Genomic DNA, 19,412 nt, shown 5'->3' with positions numbered 1-19,412 from the left:
GAAAGATACATTTATAAATAAATAGTATAATTAAAAATAGAATTGTCCTACATTGTATTTGTTGAAGGAAAAAATGAGTATCATTTTAAAGGATGTAAAGTTGTGACATTTTAAGTAAGAAAAATGATAGATAAAGGAAGAGAGAAAGTGAACACGAAAAAATAAAGGTGTGAGTCTCATCTATTGTTGTCAAAAACTAGTGTAAAAACGTAAAAACTTACGTTTTTACTAGAGTGGTGTGTGTTAAAACTCAAGTAAAAACTGTCATTGGTAAAAATTGGTAGAAACGCTGCGTAATAACGGTAAAAACTTACATTTTTACCGTTTTAACCGTTTTTATTTAAAACTAAAAATTTAATATAAAAAATTAAAAAAAAACCTAATTTTCGTTTTTCCCAAATCATATTCATAGTATCTTAATATATTTTTGTTTGGATATATGTTTTTTATAATTAGGTCGTATAAAGCTGCAATTCTATTATAAGTTGTGCTACGAGAATCGTGTTGTGTTTTTGGATCGTTGAGTGCATTGAAAGAAGTGGAATTATATCCTGATGAGCAATGATCCAAAATCTGTAGAGTGTATAAAGCAGTTAGAGCAGATTGATTATTCATTACTTGTTAATTATCACTATTTATAATTTTGATACTTGATTATGAAAAATAATTTTCCTTTTTAGATAGAGATAAGTGACTCAACACACATGTTCATTATGTGATATATTTTTTTACATGCATATATATAATTTTGTATCTTGACCTTAAGTGGTAGAAAGTAGAAACTTTACGTTTCGTGTCGTTTCTATGTTTTATATTTCTACCACCTCTTTCTGTTTTTACGTAGAAACTCGAGTTTGACAACATTAGTCTCATCTCTTTATGAAAGTAAAAGAATATAAGTTGTGTCATTTAAAATGACAAACACTTTTCTCTTGACGAAGATGCCTACGTTAAGTTATATGGGTAGAAGACAATATGCTTTCATTTTCTTCTCTCTCTTTTTTTTTTTTCTTTTTTCGCCACTTTTGTTCGGAGTCTTCGGACCATAATTACCAACGTCACTTGAAATTAATGGGCCTGTTCATTTATATGCTGAAAATGCCCATAACTCCTACTTTTTCCGATTCCAAAATCAATCCGAGGATACATCTTTACCCAAGGGGGTTTATATGTAGCCTGAAAGTCATGATCATTATCAAACAAACTTACATTATTAACCTGGAAAAAGAGTTTGTCCTTTTAAATTACACAACTTATATTATTTCACTCTCACAAAGAGATGAGATTTATATTTTTATTTTTTTTGTCCACTTTCTCCTTTTTTATCTATCTCTTTCTCTCACTTAAAATGACACAATTTTGCATCCTTTAAAATGATACACACTTTACTCCTAACCTAAATACACAAATAAAAGAGGACAGATAACACGGAAAGGCAGAACACACAAAGAGAAAAGGAAAGTGAAAGAATATATTAATGAAATCTTGGCTTATTGGCCCCCATCCATTAATGCAAAAAGAAAACTAGTAATGGAAGTTTCTTCAAATGGGGAATAAACCATGAAATAATGTTTAGGGGTTGCGTTAATGGTACGTGGATGGGAAAAACTCAATGGGCGGAATATTGTTTAAGAATGGAATGGGTGGTTCCTAAACAAAGAATATGGTCCTTCCTAATTGCCATTGCCGCAGGGGTTTATGATGATAGGCAAGTACCTATACCAATTTATCCAAATTGGAGAAACAAGAGGTCATCAATTCTTATAGCTGGAACTTGGAGCAGTGTTATGATGGGCATGTAACTATATCATCCTTTTCAAAATTTGAAATAGTAAAGATCATCAATTCTCACAATTGCAACTTGGAACAGTGCTATGATGGGCTTGTACCACCAGCAAGGCAGCAACCACCAATCACTCTGCTCCTGCTCGGCAAGAATGAGAAATGCTGGCAGGTCTCAGTAACCTCATAGCCATAGGGTATAAATGGATTGCTCTAGTTTGGGCTTTGATTTAAATAAATTAAATTTGTGTAAAATATTTTAGTCGTCTCTTGATCTATTAGTTTTGTGTAGCTTAAATTATAAGTATAATCTGATCTATATTTAAAAATTAAAAGTCTTAGCATAAATTTTTTAATTTTTTTAAGCCTATTAAGCATTCAATAATTAAAATAATATCACTTTTATTATTTAAAATCATTAAAATAATAATTTTATTTATTTCATTTAAAATAAATAATATAATATTGATTGGCATGTATGTTTAAAGGCTTGAAAATAGAGTAAGGGAAGCCGCTTTTTATATGGATTCAAAAGAACTCGAGTCAAATTAATCAATAAAATATTAAGTATTAATTTTTAAAATAATTAATACTTTATTGTTTTATAAATTAGGACAATTTAATAAATTATTAATTAGGATAATTTAATTTTAAAATAATAAATTTTTAACATTACTTTGAGAAAACCCTAACATATTTGGTACTAAGTTCACAATGGTAAGAGAATATTTAGGGTTAAGATCAATATTATTAAATCAGAACATGTTATCGACTTGACGAGAGTATTGACTTATAAGTCATTGGTTCAATCAGTATCTTACTGGTTGAATCGCTTAAATTGAATTTATATAAAGATATATAATAAATATATAAATAATAGAAGATATAATTATACTTACAATCATTTTCCCTTACAACTTTTGTTACAATCATTTTGTTATCATTAGGTCAAAATCAATTCAACGACTATAAAATAACATCAAGTAAAAGTCATTGATTTGATTTTAATCCAACAATATAAAAAATGACTGTCATAGGTGTAAGGAAAAAGTGATTGTAAGTATAACCTATCCCATAAAAATAATATGAGAACCAAAGTGATTTGGCTTAGTAGCTAGCGTTTCACTGTCCTTATCTTTGGTGCCAATATCGAGTCTCGGAAATGTAATTATAGTAGAATATTTTGACATAATTTTCAAAATTTGATTTAACGAGAGAAACGATATCGAGTAAACACCGGTTAGACCCGATTTATGACCGATTCATTGGTTATTGACCAAATTACATGCATGGCCGATTAATTAATCGAGCCCAATCAATTAGTGATCCAGTTCTCAATTTAACCGGTTTGATAAGCCAAATCAGGCCGATTTTAATAACCTGCTTAAGATAATCAATTGCTATGAAAGGTAATTGCGAAACCACTATCAAGGAAAGAAGCTAATTATCAACGAAAACAATTATCATCACAGACTGAGCTGGAAGAATATTGTGAAGGATCCATAATAACAAGGCATTTTTGTACGGGTAAAATTAAAAAAAAAAAAGAAGTAAAAAGCATACGTAAAGCCCCCGACGGGGACCGGTCAACGGTAGACTTATAAATTTTTATTTATATCTACACACTTAAAATAAAAATATAAAGGAAATTTTTTTTTAAATAATATTTTAAATGTATTAAAATACAAAATAATATAAACAAAAAAAGAAAAGAAAATTTTACGTTAACCTAAAACAAATAGTAATCAAGAGTTAACAAAGTTGTTACAATAGAATATTTTAGATCCTCAACAAAAATCACAGGGTCTAATTTAATCCTTAGAGAGAGAAAAAGTCGACTCGTGACACCTTTCAATTTTAAAATAGATCCTGATAATCAAAATTATGATATCTCTAAATTTAAAAAAGACTTACATTAGTACCTCAAGAAGACTAACTTATCTTGCGCCTATTTTAAAATTCAGAGAAATTACGATTCACCTTTTTTTCTAAGGACTTAAATTAGACCACGTAATTTTTGTAAAGAACCTAAAATATATATAATTTTTTTTTTACAAAATTTGTGTGTACAATTACACACGTACACCGAGCCCCTTCTGAGGAGCAAAACTGCCTACAAAGTATTTTGGTTGGTACATACTTTAAGTTAGGAGTGTTCATCAACCGATTCAAACCGCGGTAATCGAACCAAAAAACTGAGAACCGAATAAACCGAAAATCGAAAAACCGAGAACCGAATAAAAACCGCAAATTTTAATTGGATTGGATCGGTTTTCGGATGGGTTGATGAAAACCGATCCAATATATTAATTCCCCTCTATCTACTTGGGTCTTTCCTCCCATCATAGCCCAAATTTTTTTAAACCCAAGACCTATTAATCCATCAACTAAACCCAAGAAAAAACCTAGTCACATCTCATCAACAAAAATTTATTTGTGTAAAGCTTCATATCTCATTGCAAACAAAAAACTATATTATTATATTTACTTTTCTGTTTAATTTTTTTTTACAAAGCCTATTATACAAAAAATATTATTTGCACAATAACCAGAAAACAAATTTTAATATTTTAAAAAAACCGAAAACCGATCCAATCCAAACCGAAAAAAATTGGATTGGATCGGATCGGATTTAAAAAAAAATCCAAACCGAATGGATGATGACATGATCAAACCGAAGAGATTGGATCGGATAATTTTTGCTTTCAAAACCGATCCAATCCAGACCGCGAACACCTCTACTTTAAGTTAGTGGCCCATATTTGATTGTACTATATTATTTCTCTCTCTTATCAGACTATATTAGGATTTAAGGAATATCCCACTATTAAAATAATATATAAGAAATTCTAACTAGAGAGCTTAGGGAGTTTAAGTTAGTGCCCCATATTTGATTGTATTATATTATTTCTCTCTCTCAAAATATTTACCGTATATCGGATACATGTCAGAACGTGTCAAGTGACCGACACATAATTTTTTTTTTTTTTGAAAAGACATATCCGTACATTCTTATAACTAAATAAACTAGATTTATGGGATGTATTATATTAATGAGATTTGCATTTGTCATTTAATATGACCCAACAAACTTTCCTACACTCACAACATTTTGTGGGGCTCACAATTTTTGAAGAAAAAAGAGAAAAAGAAAATTACGGCAAGCAATACGAATCTCTATAACATTACACAATCACTTTTCCTACAACATAACTCTTATAAATCTCTATATTAATTCTACAAATCATTAATTTAATAGTTTATATTGGATTGTATTATTATTGTCTGAAACTAGTCTGCATGCCATTATTTCTCGTACTTATTTTACACCTTTCTATATTTATTTGTTTAATTTAGTACATTACAATAGTGGATATTAAGATATGTTAATAAACACTTTTTGTTTTTGGTAAACATGTTAATAGACACTTTAAATTGTGAAAAAAATCATCAATATAAAATAAAAAAGTTTATAGGTAAAATAAATTTTAATATAGCAGGATTCGTTGATTTGATTCAAGCAGAAATAGTCAAAGCCGTTTATGAGCAGCATTTCTGTAAGGGACGTTTGGTACGAGAGAAATTTTTATTATCGAGGAAAAAAAAATTCAAAATATGGTGAGAAATTTTTTTACCTGAATAAGTTACAAAAAATGTGTTTGGTAGGCACAAATTTTTCTGAGAAAGTTGGGTTATTTTTACTAATACTATGTTTGGTTTATGGTAAAATAATGTTGGGGATGTGTAGTGAAATTATGAAATTATCCATTATGTTAAAATTATACTTTTTAGGTTGTGGTGTTTCAGACAAGTTGTACTCCAAATTATACTTTTTCAGGGCATTTTGGTTTTAAAATTGAAAAACGGGTCTGTCCATTCATGGGATTAAAACAATACCATGGTTCAAAGTGCATTTTTTTTCCAGAGTCTAGTACAAAACGTATTTCACGAACAAAATAATATATCAGTATTTGTTAAATTCAACACATATCAAATATGGTAAACATATTTTACCTTGTTATCAAAAAAAAAAAAAACATATTTTACCTACATCACTTTCCCAAGAATTCTATCAGATTCTCCATACCAAACACCCCTTAAATGTTCCAAAATCATGTTGACATCGACATCAATGATTCTCCCTATAAATGCTCCTGATTCTCTCCAGTTTTATGAGAGCCTCCATTTAAGATTTCAAAACTCGAACCCAAGTGAAAACTTTCACGTACATCAAATTTCGGTAAAATGATGAACACTATTATATTTGATGTTTTGAATTTTCTTTGTAATTATAGAAATTTATCAACCAATTTAGGGTTAGGCAATGAGGGTGAAGGGTGGGTATTGTTCGACCCAAACTGATTTTTTGGTTGAACAATCTAATTGGTTTATACTGGTTCAATTGCGAGCCCAAATGCTTTTATTTTTTTCGAACTACTTTGTAATTGGTTTATGTTTCAAAATCAGCTCTAAACCAATTCAAAACCGGTCTGGATATGCAAACCCATTATGAACCAGTTTTTCAAACTCGTTATTTTATTTTTGTTTATTTTTTAACTTGATTTATAAAATCAATTTGATTCTCAAAACTGTATCAAAAAAATATAATTTGGTTCGATTATTTTGCACAGCCCTAAGAAGGGGAGCCCCTGGCTAGAAACCTCCACTAAATGGGCTAAGCGACAATATAAAAGGAATGTCATAGGAGAGGCGTCGCAACATTTTTTGCCTACCATATGATGCATTATGGCATCTTGAAAAATAAAAAATATGTTGATATTTTTAGTTGCACTTCAATCACGACAAATATTCATCGTAAAATATAAAAGAAGTGCCATAGAGAGAAATTGAGGCACTAACCACCCCAAAAAATAAATTATATTTCTCCTAAACCCAAATCAAAAGTTTTTGGCTAAAATAATTTTATATGGATCGAAAAGCCTCAACACAACCCTAGCAAAATTTCTAAACAAACATACATTGAAATTAGGACTAATTTAAAACTAGAAAGTCAATGAACCCAAAACCTAAAGAATCAAGCAAGCCCTAACACTCTTTTATCTCTGCTCGAAGCTATGTCCATAATTTGAGAATGCATTTTTTCATGTTACATGGCTTCATCTAAAATAATTTTAGCAATTCAAAAACAAATAAATAGTTGTTATTAAAAGGTGAGCACATAAATCTCACCACAAAGGATCCTCCTCTTATTACATAGCTCACCATCATATACCCACAATGGTGAGACAATGCCTTACTGCAATAGTTGGTGCAATAGCTAATGGTTTTAGCTCATATTTTCTCTTTCTTATTATTAGGGAATTTTTTTCCTTATAAATAATTCCTTCCTCTCCAACAGAGGAGGCACTTGATTTCCAATACTTTTATGAGTTGTTATTTTGCTAGATTTTAGAGTCACCTTGGCCTACATATAACCTTCCTCTTCACAGTCATCTCTGCGATAGCACCATTAATGCCTATCCCTAAACTTTGGTTCATATCAGTGCTTCTTTGAGCACCTTCATATCGAGATATTACAACCTTTGAGGGATATTGACCATCTGTTAATCAAGAAAGCATTCAAATAGGGAATTATAAGAATATATGGTTAATTTATACATCAAATGTTGAGATTGTTTCGCACGAGGTCATCCACTACCTCACTATCCCACCTAAAAATCATAAGACCTCATAAAAAATTTAAGGATGAAAATAAAATTTTTGTTACAAATCAAGTGAAAAATGCAATTGTATAAGATTTGGCTAAATAATCATCGTTCGTAATTCAGAGATCGTAAACTAAAAGATGTGTTTTTTAGGATTAGGGTTGGGCCGAGATGTGCTCGAGGTTAATTGAGAGCAAAATGAACGAGGAGTAATTGTAAACAAATTGAGGACCAAATAATTACTTTAAGAGAAAATCTACCTAAGTTGTGCAAGCATATATATCAAGTAATATATGATTTCATGTGATCCCCAAATTTATCGTCTTCAGGGAACAAGTGTAAAAGTGACATTTAGAGAAATTAAAACAAGAAAATAAGAAAATTGAGAGCAAATAGAAAGTAAGGAGCAAATCTTATCAAGGATTCAAGTTATCTTAAAGTTAAGGCTCACTAAAAAGTACTCGTCTAAATATTGGGTTATCCCTTAAACTTACATAAACTTTCCTTGAAAGGACTTGGAGAATGTTGGAATTAAGAGCAACACACATAAAATAAAGGAAAATGAGAGCAACAGTCGTAAATCATTAATAAGTGTAACAGAAACATAAAATAAAAGAGAAATAAGCTTGTGGGATCTATATAATTTTTACCAAGTAACAAACAAGAGAAAAATAACGTTGATTCAAGGATAAAAAGGCGTAGGCTCTGAGTTGGTATTTTCACCTTCTTGGTCGTTCATACTATCTCATCTATTCTTAACAATAAAAATTGCTTCCAACGATCTTTCTGGCTATGAAAACAGATTAATCTGTCTTCAAGTTTTAACACCCAAAGTAGTTTGGAGCAACATGCCTTTTACACCAACTACTTTAAGAGTCCTATTAGTTGAAACTCAAGGAAGATTATGTTGCCTTCTTTTTCTCAAAAGTAAACTGAAGGGATTGCGAGCCAAAGCAGTTTACACATAACAATGCTCCTCCTTCTAAGAATTCCCGTATCTCAGAGAAAATACCTTAAAATCACTATCGGTGCTCCACACTAGCTTGAGGGAGGTTACACATCCGGGGATTGGCCTTCAATGACGTTAGCAAATAAAGGGTTTCTCACCAACAGAAATTAACTAAGAACATATTACATCATAAGTCCAACCTAAGACAAAGAGGGCTACTTGTACTTTACCCTAGCCTACTAAAAACAACTTAGCTCATGCCGTGGAGCATGATGAACTCTAATTATAGAAAATACAAGAGAAAACCAGAAAACTTGCCAAACTATGGAAGATGATGAGTCCTTTCTAAATGGTGTCAAAATGCTCCCGAAGGTAGGGTTTTCTTTAGGGTTTATAGGTGTTGATTCGCTCGTGAGCTGATCTCATCCCTTCATTTGATCAAAGGCTTAGAATTCCTCAGCTAGTCTCCGTTCAAAGGGTTGCTCCTTGACATGTCAGCCCTAAATGTTCCCTTGATCCCTTACTTTTAGCTGAAATTCAGAAGTTGAGACATTACATGTCATTGTGCGATTCGCTCTATGCGTTTGCTGACGTATCTGCTTTTAATTGATTTCTTTTTTGGTGGAGGGCAGGTTGCCTTTTAGCTACTTTTTTTGCTTTATTGTTCCCTTTGTCTTTTTTTGCTTTCTTCTTCTTCAAGTTTGTCTGAACTCTGATTGAGTTTCTTTTAAGGAAAAAATGTGTATCATTTTAAGAGAGAGAAAAGAATAGATAAAGGAGAAGAGGGAGTTGACAAAAAAAATAAAGGCATAGGTCCCACCTCTTTATGAGAGTGAAATAATATAACTTGTATCATTTAAAAGAATAAACATTTTTTCCTTCTTTTAATTGGTAATTGGATTCCCTGGAAGATATAAATCAGCGCATTAAGCCCACACATAATAAAATCAAGTTGACTTACTCCCAGTACTTTCCAATTCCAAGAATTAACAATTGCTCCAGCCCAAATTGCTATTAAAGTACTCCCGGAGACAAACATGATTAAAAACAATAAAATTTTACGGCAATCAAGAAAAATTTAACAGTAAAATGCAAGGGATAACTTCCCACTTTTGAGAGCTGTCACTTAGAATCTCTTCCAGGATTAAACATTGTTTAATTTGTTTAACCTATTTATACATAATTTTTACCCAATCTTGGCTTTAACCCCGAATTCCTTGAGTATTTGATCATGCTTACAAGATTACAAAAATGGCACAATAATCGTAAATAGCGACGTGTTCAGGGAAATTTTGTTTTCATCTGGTTCGTTTCAGACAGCTAAGTACAGGTAGTGTAGTACAGCTAAGTCTGTATTTGTAATTTATTTGGTAAATATTTGAAGTCATGGTGGTAAATTAATTCAGGTTTATGTTTATTTTATTTTACATAAAATAAATAATTTTTCTACACACAAAAAAAAATTAGGTCCCACCACTTTTTTGTCTCTCTACCCTTAGCTGTGTTTGATTCCTGCAACATGATATAACTATCTACCTACAACATAATTTCCCATTAATTCAAATACTGAACAATTATTTACCCATAAGCCATTATTACCGATGATCCTTGTTGCACTGTGACGATACATTAGTAGAGAGCGAGAGAGAGGACCCCATGTATCATATTAGAAGCCATGATTTCAAAGTCGCAGAAAAAAGGACAGTAAAAACAAATAGGAGAGCAAGAATTAGTACACAAATAATTGAGTAAACAGTTAAACAGAACAATGAAAAAGGACGGGTTGCAGAGAGCAGCATAGCTGTTGGGCGAGGAAAAGAACCATATTTTTGTTCAACTAAAAAGCTATCTTTTTAGTGGTTCAGCTTTAATGCTGAAACAGAGCTGCATGCAGAAGAAGGATGCATTATTCGGTTTCTTTTTACGAGTCAGGAACCTATTCACACTCTGTTTGTTTGGTTTGGGGACTTGGAAGCCGAGAAGAGAAGCGATGCAGCGGAGAAAATAGAATGATACTAATTGGTTCATTCATTCGCTAGGAGTTAAAGATCAAAGAAAGGGTGTGAGTAAAACAGTTGCAGAGGGAGCAGAGGAAGTTGATCTGTGACAGAGGAAGCACGTATAAATTAGGAATGACTTCACGAGTGTGTCAGATATTTTAGGACACTGAGGTATCTTTCTTTTTGAGGACACGTCGCTCCAGAAAGTAACACAAGATCGAGATTTCACTACTGTGGGGGCACTGGGGCTGTTCTCTTCTTTTCTATCTTTTTTTTTCTTTTTCCCGAGTTCCTTTTAGGGGTTCTCTTTTCGTTTTGTAACTTTTAAACTGTTTATCCTTTCAAGAATTTGATTCTACCAAGGTGGGTTATCACTTCTCTCTTATTGTGTCATTATTTTACTTAGAACTCCATTGTTTAATAGTAACTTAGTGTATATGTAGAATCACCACAATGTAACTCTATTGTATATTTTATTATTTAAATGTTGTTTGATTTTGCTTACCACACTTCCTTGCATATTCGAAAGGCATGCTTTTGTCATGTAATGTCGATTTTCACAAGGCATTTTCCTTTTGTCTTAAAAAAACTGTAACTGGGTTATTGTAGGTTTCACTTCACATTTGCACTATTCAAAGACCTCAGTAGCATTTTCCCTTACGCAGCCAATGGGGAGAGCCACAAGGTGGTTGAAGAGCTTGTTTGGCATAAAGAGAGACAGAGAGCGCAAAGAAAATTCGAATTCCGGCACCAAAAAGAGAGATTCCAGAGGCTTATGTCATAATCCAGCTACCATACCACCAAACATTTCACCCGCAGAGGCTGCTTGGCTTCAATCCTTCTACTCAGAAACAGAGAAGGAACAGAACAAGCACGCCATTGCAGTAGCTGCAGCCACGGCGGCAGCCGCAGATGCTGCAGTGGCTGCGGCTCAGGCTGCTGTGGCAGTTGTTAGGCTAACCAGCCGTGGCAGAGACACCATGTTTGGTGGTGGACGTGAGAGTTTGGCTGCTGTCAAGATTCAAATAGTATTTAAGGGATACTTGGTAAGTTTGGCTTTCTTTTAAAACAGAATTAATTGGTTTTAGTTTTGGCTAATTTAAAGGCTTTTAATTATTAGTTTCAGTTAGATATAACATGTTCAGATCAGAAATCTTGATTTGGCATGGTGCTCTTTACCTGCTTGCTGTTCTATTTGTTTTTTTTCTCGCACCGTGGAATATCAAAATTGACATGGGTTTGTGAATAGGCAAGGAAGGCATTGAAAGCCTTAAAAGGATTGGTGAAGTTACAAGCGCTTGTGAGAGGGTATTTAGTGAGGAAGCAAGCAACAGCAACTTTGCATAGTATGCAGGCTCTTATTAGAGCTCAAGCAACAGTAAGGTCTCAGAAATCTCGCGTGCTCATGACTACAAAGAATGAAGCATATAGGTTTCAGACACAAGCAAGAAGATCCATGGTACAGATCTCAGATCCTAATATTATGTAACTCGCGTAGTGTTTGCATTTTTTTGGTGATTGATGCCTAAAATAACTTGCAGGAGAGGTTTGATGACACTAGGAGTGAGAACACTGCTCCAATACACAGCAGAAGGCTAACATCCTCTTTTGATGCCACAATGACTAACACTAACAGTGTTGATGGGAGCCCCAAAATAGTGGAAGTGGACACTGGTAGGCCTAATAAGTCAAGGTCTCGCAGGAGCAACACTTCAATGTCAGATTTTGGCGATGACCCATTATTTCCTCTCCCAATTCCATGTCGTACACCTGCTAATTTATCCATACAAGATCACTGGAATTTCCATGAGTCAGATTGGGGTTTAACAGGGGAAGAATGCAGGTTCTCTACAGCACAGAGCACTCCACGCTTCACCAATTCTTGTAGTTGTGGGTCTGTTGCCCCTTCAACACCTAAAAGCGTTTCCACTGATGACTTCTTACGTGGGCAATATGGCAATTTTCCAAATTATATGGCAAACACTCAGTCTTTCAAGGCCAAATTGAGGTCTCATAGTGCTCCAAAGCAACGCCCAGAACCAGGTCCAAAGAAGAGGCTTTCCCTCAATGAGATGATGGAATCAAGGAGTAGTTTAAGTGGGGTTCGAATGCAGAGGTCTTGCTCACAGATTCAGGAAGCCATTAATTTTAAGAATGCTGTGATGGGTAAGCTTGAGAGGTCCACAGAATTTGGTAGGGAAACAGACAAAAACTTCTCCAACCAGATAAAGTGGTGATTGTGAACTCAAGAGGCATTTATGAGAGAGTTAGCTTTCTTTTGCTTTTTCACATTGTTAGTAATAGTTCTATGTCTTTCTGCACCCTATGATTGGCATTTTGCATACATATGGTGGGTGGGAAACAGGGAAGTCAAGACAAAATATAAGGAGAAAAATGAGAAGGTCCCCATTGAAATTTGGTCATGGAGTTATCTTCATATGTTTTCATTATAATCAATTGCAAGAGTATAAAGCATCATCATTGTTATATTATATGAGATTTCTGGATTAGTAAGTAAAATTTGTTGCCAAATCATTGAGAGCACGAATGCCTTGCAACAGTTAAATAGTTCAGCCTATTCAAATGTAACTATAATTAGCAATTGATAATTGGGAATTTGATTTGAGTTGATTCACTGGGGGGAATCTTTACTGTCAGACAAGTAGACAACACAGTTTACCTCTTCCTGATGCACCATCACCTACTACAATCGGACGTTTACTGCTATCTGTTTCTTCAAATATTTTTTTAATTGTTTTCAATATTGAACGGGAGCGGTGAGGTACATTTTTGTTTTTTAATTGCTTGTTCATTCATGCCACTTTAGATAATTCCAAAAATTTTGCTGTCATTTTCAAACTTTTTTCTCAAATATTTATTAACCTCTTCGCTGGAATTTTCCTTTACACAGCAGGTAAATCATTTTAAATTTAGGCAGCAATACTAACATATTTATTCAACACTTTAAATAAAATCTTGTTAGAGCGATATAAAATTATTAATGTAGCCTTAAGATTTTGAGTTAAAATAATTCTTTAGATTGTATTTGATTTGGAACGAGGAGTGGTCACATGTTCAATCATCACCACTCTTTTTTTGTGGTGGAATTGGTAAACAAAAAGAAATGAGCTTGTGTAATATTCATGTGTCAAGATACTATTACATAAAAGAGTGTGTTAAAGAAATATAAAATCATTAGTATAAACTCATTCACTACTTTAAGATTTTGGATTGACATTATTTACAAAATCTGTACAAAATTGGTTTAGAAAACATTATCAGACATAAAGTAATAATAATTAATTGATAAAATTCGAAAAATTATGGGAGTGATTGTGAACAATTAAAAACAATCTTGCACCAATAATTTGTCAACGCAATCGCTGCGATTTCACAGAAAATTAGAAGAAACAAGGGTTGTTAAGAGATTGCGCTCCTCATATAGCTGGGCCGGACTACTATCAATTTTGAGCCCATATAATCAGAGTTTGATCAAAGGAAACCCAACAAGTTAGGAAATGTTTTCTAAACCAATTTTATACATGTATTTTATCATTTTTTTTCTCGGTGAAAGGGATTTTATCATTTTAAGGTTCTAAGGAGACCCAATATGATATAAAATTTTCATGTGATAATAAATAATGAATGTTTGAATAAAAAAAAGATGCGAAATAAATATCACTAGAGATCTAGATAATAAGCAACACAATCTTTCTTTCCCTTTCTAAACTAGAGGGAAATATATTAGCTTAAAAAGTAAAATACGGTCAATGATAATAGGCACCAGATTATACCGATAAACGAAAGACAATTTTCTGCAACAGCTGTGGAAGCCTTGTCAATTCTCCTCATACAACCTTCAATTCACTATCACGATGATTCTGGTAAAGTAGCATTGTTTATAAATAAGAGTTGCGATTTCATGGTGGTTTTGTCAAGAATCAAAGTGTGATTAGTAGAATTCCATATTGGTTAAAAATTGATTAATATAAGTGGAATTACCGATAAATCTGACACATCAATATTTTAGATTATGATGTGATGTCCAATCCAATCTATATATTGTGATGAATTATCATTTAATCCATTATTAACAATTCTCCCCTATCATAAGTTCCACAACAGGTGCAGAATTTGGGCTTTTATGATTATAAAATAAGAAAGGAAGAAACAATAATATTGCAATGATGGCGTGCTATGTTGCACCGACACTGACACGGGACACGAGATACAACACGACACGACACTCCGACACGTTAATTCTAAAAAATATTAAATTTCGACACGTTTTGATATTATATAATATTTTTAATTTGTGTAGTGTATATTATATTTAATATTCAATAATTTAAAAAAAAAATAAAGCTAAACTTGTAATACCCATCAATTTTGCAAACAAAAAATAAGATATCCCAAATATTTATATTAAACTCAATAAAATAGTAATCGTAATCCAACGAATCTAATAGTTGAAACTCAAAATGCAACCCAACGTAACCTTTGAATATTTTTTGATTTTTTGCAATGAGAATTGGAGTGTCGGGAAGTGTCGGAGTGTCGGTGAGTGTCGGACACGACACGTCAAGAATTTTGAAGTGTCGGTGCTTCATAGATGGCGTGTAATGTTTCGTCATTGCCTCCCAAGCCTAGGAAGAAACATTTTTATTACTTGTTTGATTATTGTTGTATCAATTTGAAATCAACGATTAAAAAAGAGAAAAAAACTAACTCCTATTGATTTCAAATTAATCCAACGCTAACCAAACTGATAAGAAGAGTGATAAGTTTAAAATTGTGATAGCCACCTATAATATGAATATATTTCTAAGACACGAGTTGTACTCTTAACAAATAGGTAAGAAAAATTAGGCAATGCGAGTTGGTACAAGTGATTAAGGACCCACCCAGTATTGTGAAATTTTTAATATATTATCGTCATATCTACATTTGTCCAATAAAAACATAACACATGTACTGGTATGTTTTTTTAAAGAGAAAAAGAATAAGAAACTGTACATATATTTCATGGAATACATAATTTTTGTAATTTTATTAGAGTCGTATCCATTAGTGTGCGACGGTAGTATCAAGGATATTGTCCTAGTATTGAGGGTTTCTCCCCTTCCTATCACTTCCACTCCTAAAAAAAAATTACAAAAAATAAAAATAAACGTGAAGCAGCTAGGAACTGCAAGTTTGATGAGTTGTGATTCTAAATCAAGCAACAGAGATTGGGAAATCTGAAAGGAACAATCCAATTGTAATATATTTATATTTATACATCAAAATTTTGTCACCCTCGAAATTCAAGCTACTTTTCTCTCAAATCAAAAAAGAATTTTGATCCATTCAGACCCATCAATATAATTAAGTGAAATAAATGGTTTAGCTTCCTCATCGGTGAGCTCCCTTGACCATGATACTCTCCCTGCAAAGCTTGCTCCTGGTCCTGTGCACTTGTACTGACCATAGAATACAGTCCTGGTGGTGGTGTTAGTGAGTGGTGGACCCCAGAGAATACAAAAACATGGAAACAAATTAGAAATAGAAACGCACTCAAATGCGCATGCCAATATGCCTATAGCTATATAACAAATAACGATATATATAGGAGGCTCTTTTCAGACCCTCTGCCTCGTCTATATTAGCAAATAGAGACTTGTATGGACTCACTCTCCCTGCATTTACTTTCCCCTTTCTTTTAATTTTTAAAAGTGCTACTAATTTCTTAGGGTTTTCATTTTATCATTTAACATAACACAACAAACTTTCCTACACTCACAACATTTTGTGGGGCCCACACTTTTTAAAACAAAAAAATAAATAAAAAATTAAGGCACGCAAAACGAATCTCTATAACATTACACAATCACTTTTCCTACAACATAACTCTTATAAAACCCAATTTCTTATCCTTCAGAAAGTTCATTTTTCTAGCATTTTTTGTATTGGAAGGTGCATAAGCATTACACGTAGATTTGCACTATGTATACTTGTAGATGTTGCTAGAGTGGGAATGCATAAAAGGTTGGGACTCTTCTCTTCCTGGCTGCACACTACTCTAACTAGATACCCAATATGCCCTTTATTCTAATAACAAAATATAATCTTTTAGAGCAACACATTGCACTTTCGCTTAGTGATATGACACTGTTGAAATACTCTTAACCACACCATGTTTGTAATTTATTAAGTTATGGATGTAATAGTAACTACATTTACTACTTGTGGGCAACATTTTTACATATTCGTATTTACCAAGAAGGTGGGTTTAATACTCTATGCGTGTGACAATGAGAGAGATAGAGAAAGAGAAATGAACTTACATTTCACGGTTAGGATCGCCCCAGTTATACCAGCCTTTGGGAATGATGATATTATCCATGTAAGTGTAAGCAAAGACAACACGAGAAAAGGGACCCCAAGCCCTTCCAAGGTATAGTGCCCCTGAGCCCGTGACTTTACAGTGAACAAACGAGAAACCCGTGTCTTCTAATAGACTGCTCCTTCCTTGTGCTGTTAGGGCCCCAACATATTGCGCTATGGCATGCACGTGACATCCCTAATAAGTGTTACAACCTAATTAGAAGACAATGTGGGTGCTTATTCGGTTCAAAAATTTTACCAAACTATGCTCCTTACGACAAATGAATAACTAGAAGGGGAAGGTGAAGGTATCCCACGTCTATGATTGATAATCAAAACATTGTTTAAAGGATTTGTGCTTTAAAAGGACACAAGTTATATTCTTTTAGCAGTTATGTCCTTTTAGTAGTTTTAACTATGCATTTCCGTAATGGCGCAGCCAGAAAAATTGGGAAGTCAATGCCAAAGCTAGCAACTATGGAAGAAGACAACCATTTAAAGTTATTGAAGATCAAAAAAAGCTTCTGATTTTGGAAACCAGTTATTGCCAAGCCACTTGCTAGTTCCAATGTGGCTTCGCTACTGTATTCCCGGAATGTATAGTTATAATATTAAAGTTGTACTTCTTTTTGCTCTTTTCAAGAGTACGTGGAAAGTAAAAAAAATACAACTTTAATATTATAACTATGTATTCCTGAAAATGTATAGTTAAAAACTGCTAAAAGAACATAACCTTGTGTGTTTGAAAAGGATACTCATTTTCCCCTTATATAAATGATTATTTTATTTTGTTGATTTGAAAATAACTTAATGGAATGGGTTAGGGGCAGGGAATAATGTGGACAAAATTGGTTAGGTTAAACTGATATGGCTTAAATGAATATTAGAATATAGCACAGAGCCTTAGATTATTTAACAGCAATAATTCAAGATTACAGCTGTAAATCATGGAGAGAAAATCCAACCTCAAACAGAGAGAGAGCGTTGCCGAATATGAAATCAACAGAGCCTTCAATATAACAATCCTTGTAGTAATGCCTACCCACATGATCATATAGTGTGTCCTGTGCTCCTAAGAATTTGCAGCCTAGGAATATTGCTGTATCTGCTGAAATTCTTAATGCCACTGCTTGCTTTCCGACTGCTCCTGGTGCTGGAACCGGGGTAGTGTTCTGCATGCACAATATTTGCTTGTAAAAACACTGAAAGAGCAAAATTTAGATAACAGCATAGGAAGGGAACTTGTTACTTACTTTGAATGTGATGTTCTTGGCAATGAAATAAGGTGAGTTCACTGCAAATGTTGCAGAACCATAGGTTCCCAGTGGCTGGCCTCTTGGCCCAAGAGTTTGAGCAGTGTCACCCCATTGAACAATGGTTTTATCTGCGCCTGCTCCTTGTATGGTTATGAAGGATTTCAAAGGAGGAATGTTAACTTTCTCCCTGTATAATTTTTTTTTAAAAGAAAAAACACAAAAGCAAAGAGAAAATAGAGATTTCAGTCAAATGCCAAACACAATTTGTTACAGCAATAAAATTTATACAAGAAAATTTGCATATTGTGAAACAAAGGGGAAAAAAAAAAGATTAAAAAAAACGGACACGGCTAAAAGAAAGGACAATTCATTAGCTGCAAAGTCTTCTTTAGTCAAATACCAATTCTCAAAGAATTTGAATCAGAAGGAAAAAGACACAAGTTATTATCGCTTTCCAATGTATCACGAAACAAAAAAAAAACATGTAGACAGGACAAACACCAAAACCACGTCTCACATGAACAAAGCATAATTTGACAAGGCCATAAACAAAGGACACAAAGCAAAAGGACCAGAATGCATGTGGCAGATTTCAAATGCAATAACAAGAAATATAATAAGTAGTACTTACGTGTAAACCCCTGCATGAACCTTAATGACCGCTCTTACTAGATTGATGAATGGAAGAGAATCAATGGCTTCTTGAATTGATGAAAAACCTGCTTTACCCGGGTTCTTAGAAACATGCAAATTGTAAGAAGGAAAAAGCTTATTCTTGGCTGTCCCAAAGACAGTGTGTCTGAGGCCACCTACAAATCTCACCCATTTCATGAATTGTTGTTCTGAAAATTGGACTCGGGTCATATTGGTCAATGTCACGTTCCCTTCAGAACCCCTTGGTCGAAGACGAATTCCCTTGGTATGGCATCGTGTCGCATTTGGATTTTGCAGAAAAAGAAGAACTACTAGAACATAGAAAATAGAATGCAAATTTGACATTCTCACATAGAATGTGAGCAAAAGAATAAGGTGGGCTATGTAAATTGGCTTGTGGCATGGTTTATATACAAGTTAGTCATTACTTCTTTATAGCTAGGTGGGACTGGAAAGTGAAGCTGGATCAGAGAATCAATGACAGATAAAGAGGTCACGGGTGCTTCTACTGACATACATGTAGAAACACACACACTTAGAGAGAGAGAGAGAGAGAGAGGGAGAGAGAGAGATGAACAATCGAAACCACAGGACAGGTTGCACTTTTTGCTTATAAAATCGTTCACTTTAAGATTTATTTTTTTGTTCACTTTTCCTTTGTTTTTGTTGTTTGTTTGGTGCTGCCCGTGAGAAAATATTCTTGTTGAGATAACGGATGAGGTTGGGTCGTGCTCCTATG

General features: G+C 33.4%; 2 protein-coding genes across 2 annotated transcripts; one reads left to right on the top strand and one right to left on the bottom strand.

Moving 5' to 3' along the window:
* The first annotated feature begins 11,054 nt into the window (after positions 1–11,054).
* Positions 11,055–12,634, top strand: LOC133313776 (protein IQ-domain 26-like). The gene is made up of 3 exons (XM_061515187.1): positions 11,055–11,443; positions 11,647–11,856; positions 11,939–12,634. The coding sequence occupies exons 1-3, from the start codon at positions 11,066–11,068 to the stop codon at positions 12,632–12,634; spliced, it is 1,284 nt and encodes a 427-aa protein (XP_061371171.1). The 5' UTR covers positions 11,055–11,065.
* Positions 12,635–15,724: 3,090 nt separating this feature from the next.
* On the bottom strand, positions 15,725–19,018 carry LOC133313761 (probable pectinesterase 53). Its single transcript, XM_061515171.1, has 5 exons — positions 18,651–19,018; positions 18,017–18,206; positions 17,729–17,935; positions 16,724–16,959; positions 15,725–15,878 (listed from the first exon to the last, which is right to left on the bottom strand). The coding sequence occupies exons 1-5, from the start codon at positions 19,016–19,018 to the stop codon at positions 15,725–15,727; spliced, it is 1,155 nt and encodes a 384-aa protein (XP_061371155.1).
* Between the last annotated feature and the right edge of the window lie 394 nt (positions 19,019–19,412).

Source organism: Gastrolobium bilobum, unplaced genomic scaffold (assembly GCF_033153095.1).
Source record: "Gastrolobium bilobum isolate Gb01-03AN ecotype WA unplaced genomic scaffold, APGP_CSIRO_Gbil_v1 utg15927, whole genome shotgun sequence".
NCBI classification, from domain to species: Eukaryota; Viridiplantae; Streptophyta; class Magnoliopsida; order Fabales; family Fabaceae; genus Gastrolobium; species Gastrolobium bilobum.
This window is presented reverse-complemented; position numbering and strand designations above follow the sequence as displayed.